This window comes from Colobus angolensis, unplaced genomic scaffold (genome assembly GCF_000951035.1).
Source record: "Colobus angolensis palliatus isolate OR3802 unplaced genomic scaffold, Cang.pa_1.0 Scaffold403, whole genome shotgun sequence".
Classification (NCBI taxonomy): domain Eukaryota; kingdom Metazoa; phylum Chordata; class Mammalia; order Primates; family Cercopithecidae; genus Colobus; species Colobus angolensis.
In genome coordinates, this window is record NW_012117411.1 from 589,943 (window position 1) to 595,942 (window position 6,000).

Below are 6,000 nucleotides of genomic sequence, written 5' to 3' on the forward strand. Positions count from 1 at the left end.
AATCATAATTGGATGAATCTGCCTTATGAATGAAACAAGATCCACTCACCACAAAGAGGGAGCAATGTCGTTCCGGTTTATCAGGGGCTTTGGGAAGCCCGTTTCTATTCAGCCTCAAGAAAAATCTCTCACTACAAGAGAAAAGCCGTTTAACAATTTGAAAATTGTTTAACAGTTAAAGATTTATCCCTCTGTAACTACTCTTCATCACAACAGGTAAGCTAAACATTAGGTTGTTCATTTAACATCAACACTGCTTTTATATAAATTAGTAGAGCTCCGAAGACAACAAATATTTGCTTCACTTCTGATGAAACCAGCAAAACAGCAAGTGCAAAGGCAAAAAGCACCTATATACAAACAGACATTAACTTTTGAAAGACTTGAGTACAATTTTATATCAGTAATATCATTATTCCAAAAAGCAGAAATAAATGCACTAAAAGAGAAAAATATGACACGTTTAATGTGTTTGTAACTAAGATTTCTTTTTCATGTTTTATGTCACATTACTTAATTAGCATTAAAGACATTCTGAGTGCTAGCTATCTATTAGAAGGCTTCATATTTTATGGTCTTATAAGTCTCTAATCTGTAATACAAGCAGAGATTTCAAAAATGAAACTTAAATTTTCTTTGGTCTACAAACGAACAGAAGATCTCAAAATACCCCCACTGAACTTGCATTTGAAAATACAGTGCCACCAGGAGCTGCGGTGGCTCAGGCCTGTTGTCCTTGTGCATGAGGAGGAGAGGCTAGGTGTTCGAGGCCAGCCTGGGCAACACAGAAACCTCTCATCTATATAACCAAAAAGAAAATACAGTGCCACCTAGATTTAATGAAAACATAAATAACGCTGTTGATCAGCCATGAATTCATAGCAATAAATACTTATGGATGCCATTTATTTATTTATTTATTTTTATTATTTTGAGACAGAGTCTTGCTCTGTCACCCAGGCTAGAGGACAGTGGTACCATCTCAGCTCACTGCAACTTCTGCCTCCTGGATTCAAGAGATTCTCACACCTCAGTCTCCTGAGTATCTGGGATTACAGGTGCATGCCACCATGCCTGACTTATTTTTAGTAGAGACAGCATTTCACCATGTTGGCCAGGCTGGTCTCGAACTCCTGGCCTCAGGTGATCTGCCTGCCTCGGCCTCCCAGTGTGCTGGGATTACAGGCGTGAGTCATTGCACCTAGCCATGGATGCCATTTAGATCCAAGGTAATGTACATGTGACACTATTTATGTCCAACAAAATAAAACAAATATAAACCCACAAAAAATTAATCTACCAGCTACTGTGGGCTTCAAATTTTAACTGAATTTCAATATCCTGGTACCAATGACAGAATTAAATAGTTGGCTGCCCCAGGCAATGAGCACACAACCAACATCTACAGAATGTAAAATGCTGTAGCTTTGGTCAGTGTAGCTTCAGTCTAGGGAACAAGCAGAGAAATGGAGAACAGGCTCGGAACATGTTATCACCCAATCCTTGCCTTAAATAATGGTTCTGTCATTCAAATACATATGAGGAGATATGAGAACCATAAACAGATCTCTAAGGAAGCATATGAATTTGAATTTATGGCTGTTTTGGAACACTTACTCTCTTTGGTGATCTAAGTCTAGATAGATATGTTTAATAGAATCAATACTTGGCTTGTCTCACTTTTAACCTATATTATGCCTATTTTTGACTTCTCATATGAGAAAGGGCAGCCAATACATATTTCTATGGGGCCATTTTCACTTTTATTACCCACATTTTTCCCCCAAAAACAGATGGCCAATAAGGCATGCATGAAGAGAATAAAAATTGCTGTAAGTATCCTCAATTGAAGCTAAAGTTCACATGTGATATTATTCCGAACCAGAGGCTGGGAATGATAGCTACAACCGAGGGTGCAGAGATAAATTAATCTTATCCAATTGTCATTTACTATAATTCAAGGAAAATGAGTGTAAGCTCTCTTGACAGTAAAATAAAATTCATTATTATTTCAAATTTACCATTTTAATTATTTATTTATTTTTTTTGGCTGGGGTGACAGAGTCTCACTCTTTCACCCAGGCTAGAGTACAGTGGCACAATCTCGACTCACTGCAATATCTGCCTCCCGGATTCAAGCGCTTCTCCTGCCTCAGCTTCCTAAATAGCTGGAACTACAGCTGTGTGCCACCACACTTGGCTAATTTTTGTATTTTTTTTTAGTAAAGATGGGGTTTCACTACATTGACCAGGCTGGTTTTGAGCTCCTGATCTGAGATGATTCTCCTGCCTTGGCTTTCCAAAGTGCTGGGATTACAGGCGTGAGCTACCAGGCCTAGACTATTTCAAATTTAAAATCCATGAAAAGGAAATGTGCAAGAATTCATCTTGGGACAAAAGAATTATACTTTAACCTATTATCAGGTAATATATTTTTGGGAATTTACCATTTGACAGGTACTCTGCCAAGGACTTTACATAAATTATCCCATTTTATCCTCACTATGCCTTTAGGAAATAGGTACTATTATCATGACCACTTTACAGATGGGAAAACTGAGAAACAGTAAATAATTTTACTCAAGGTCACAGAGATGGCATGTGGCTCAGGAAGGATTCTATTCCATGTATTAATTCAAAACCTTAGCACTCCACTAGAATGCTATAAGGTAACTTCCTCTTCTTCTCTAGAGAAATATTGAGTAAATATTTCTACAACATTGAGATAAAGGAGAAGCCATCATTTGCCTGGGGCACCCACTCAGTAGTCAAGTCTGGTCCCAAGAATTCAAGGTAACTTTCTCCATACCCTTCCTGGACTAACAGGAATGAAAGAAGTCAGAATCTTGATTTAGCAGGTTTCAAAGAGGTCTTTGGTTTGAAATTGTTCTCTGGTAGTTTTCTTTCCTTTTTTTTCCCCCGAGAAGGAGTTTCACTCTTGTTGCCCAGTATAGAGTGCAGTGGTGCGATCTCAGCTCATTGCAACCTACACCTCCCTGGTTCAGGTGATTCTCCTGCCTCAGCTTCCTGAGTAGCTGGAATTACAGGTGTGTGCCATCACGCCCAGCTAATTTTTGCATTTTTAGTACAGACAGGGTTTCACCATATTAGTCAGGCTGGTCTTGAACTCCTGACCTCAGTTGGCCTCCCAAAGTGCTAGGATTACAGGTTTGAGCCACTGCACCCAGCCAGTAGTTTTCTTTAATGAAACATGCTTAGAAAAAAAAAAAAAAAAAAAAGACTTGAGAAACAAACTACTTTATTAAACAAACACAAAACTCCAAAAAGATTTAAGAACTCAGCTTTACTTAATCAAAACTGCTAAGGTTTAAGGATGGTATTTAGTCTGTTTCTTAGGAATCAATTACCTACTAACATATTTATTGATTACATTTTAGCACAAAACATAAGCAATATGAGCATTTTCCCCTCTCTTATATCATGGACAGTATGTTCTACTTTATATTTTTTGAGATGTAATTAGGTTTGAAGCTCCTCATTATTACCTCTACAGAAACATTCAAAGCAAATTTCACATTATCTTGGTCAGTCTAAAATGATGGACACCAATAAGATTAAAATATAGAAGTCAATAGGGCATTTTCAATATTAAAACCTTAACTTTAATACTGATATAAAATCTAATTCCATATCTGCACATTTCATTAATATTCTGGAAAACAATGTTTCCTAAAGTATTCTATTGCAGAAAGAGATCCTTTTTGCTCTGTCACTATTTTAATTTCACCAGTCTAGACATAATCTTGATTATGCAAGTATTATACTATATCATATCCTGTTTCAGAAAGAATATCAATATGTACTAAGCCAATGACATATACCTTAGCTTAAGCATGCCTTAAGGGGGAGATCAAAATAGACTGAAAACGGGTACTATGGAGAAATAAGTCATGTGCAGTTCTTTTAAAAGCTAGACTTCTTTTAAAAGAAAAAAGAAAAAAAAGGAAAACATCTATGGCCAATTAAAAAATCCTTTTTATTCATTTGATGACAAGCTATTGTTATACCAACTCAAATCAATTTGTCTTCTGCTTTAGTGATACAGCAACTAATCACTCAGCAAATGGTTTTGTACAAAAAAAAAGACCTATAATAACGTATTTTGGAATCTTTGGATTATAATTACTCACCCACACTGAAATGTTTAGAGAATATCAGAAGGTATGCCTTCAATGCCCAGAGAAAAACTGAACAAGTCAATAATATTGCATTCTTTTTTTTCCTTTCTTTCTTTTGAGACGGAGTCTCGCTCTATTGCCCAGGCTGGAATACAGTGGTGCGATCTCAGCTCACTGCAACCTCTGCCTCCCAGGTTCAAGCGATTCTCCTGCCTCAGCCTCCAGAGTTCTGGGACTACAGACACATGCCACCACGCCTGGCTAATTTTTACTTTTTTGTAGTGACGGGGTTTCACCACGTTGGCTAGGCTGGTCTCAAACTCCTGACCTCAGGTGATCTGCTTGCCTCAGTCTCCCAAAGTGCTGGGATTACAGGCATGAGCCAGTGTGCCCGGCCAGTAATATTGCATTCTGGCACATCTTCTGAAATTCTCCAAATATTTTGCACATACTTTTGTGGCCACACAGAAATATGTTTTTGACAGTCTATTTTAAGTCTGTTCTATTGCAACTCTGTGGTAAGTATGATCAGATGACAAAATTAGTTTTTGTAAACTTAAAAAATGTCCTTCCAAGATATGCATACCTCCATTACATATATTATTTAGACCTTTTTCCTAAGTGGAAGAGAGGTTTATATGTTTCTTTCCTGTTACATGGTGAGCAACTAGAATATAGGCCCATGAGCATTAACCTTTGTATCTTCAACTTCTAGTGAATGATTTGGTATTCCCAGATGTTTGATAAGACTAACCAAACACAACCTTTTAGGACAAAATAGAGTAACACTCAAATAACTGGAAAGCTTTGATTCTCTACCAACCTTTCCATCATGTCCTTTGCTTTATGGTAGGGAAATGTATGAAACTCTGCAAAAAGGTATTTCAATCCATGATGCCTCACGACCCGACTTGAGATTCTCATATTAACTTCACGGCAGCTCCAGATTCCACATTATTCCATTTAATGCTGTCCTCATGAACATTTTATATTTTTACTATATTCAACATATAGTAACAAAAAAAATACTGATATGTTTTCAAATAAGAATTCTGTCTTCCTCTTCTTAAAGAATGAATAAGCAAATAGAACATTTCTAGAAACACTGAGAAGTGAGAGTTGATATTATTAACAGCAGAGAGAACTCATTATTTGACTTCCCCATATACTGACATCTTCCAGAGGCAATCTCTCTGCAGGAGAAATTTAGTGTCCACCTGAATTCTGTGTATGAGTCATTATAAATCATGATACTATAAATTAAAAATGACTCTTCCTTTGGAAATAAAGAATAATAAATCACAATTATTTATTATTTATAACCTTTCTTCTTCCAACAATCATTTGATGAAATCAGGATAATGAAATAAGAAAATAAATAAGCATCCCTGGGAAAAATCTTAAAGGCAAATGTGTACTCTGTGCCAGACCCTATGACTTATGCCTTACATAGCTCTTCTTAATTCTCCTCACCACAGTAGGAGATGGAAACCACTGTTGTGCCCATTTGTCACCCCAGTGACAAAGTGGCGGCTAGGAGATATTAGTAAGTTGGCCAAAGTTGAGTGGTCAATCAAGGATGGGGCCAGGATATTAAATTCCAGAGTCTGAGTTGAGAGTCTCAGCTTTTTACTACAATGCAACCCTGTCTTTGAAAGAACAGAGCACCTCAGAAATGGACAAAGAAGGCATGACCTGGTGGCTCACTATCTGTAATCTCAGCACTTTGGGAGGCTGAGTTGGGAGGATCACTTGACCCCAAGAGTTCAAAACCAACTTGGAGCAAAATAGTGAGACCCCATCAGGAAGGGGCAAAATAGTGAGACCCCATCAGGAAGGAAGGAAGGAAGGGAGGGAGGAA

General features: G+C 37.4%; 1 protein-coding gene across 1 annotated transcript in view; it reads right to left on the minus strand.

Annotated features, from left to right (window-relative positions):
• DOCK4 (dedicator of cytokinesis 4) overlaps positions 1-6,000 on the minus strand; it is a 477,639-nt gene that overhangs the window by 226,126 nt on the left and 245,513 nt on the right. The window contains exon 9 of the mRNA XM_011955954.1: positions 50-131. Coding sequence (XP_011811344.1) covers positions 50-131 — 82 coding nt within the window. The remainder of the gene's footprint in view (positions 1-49; positions 132-6,000) is intronic.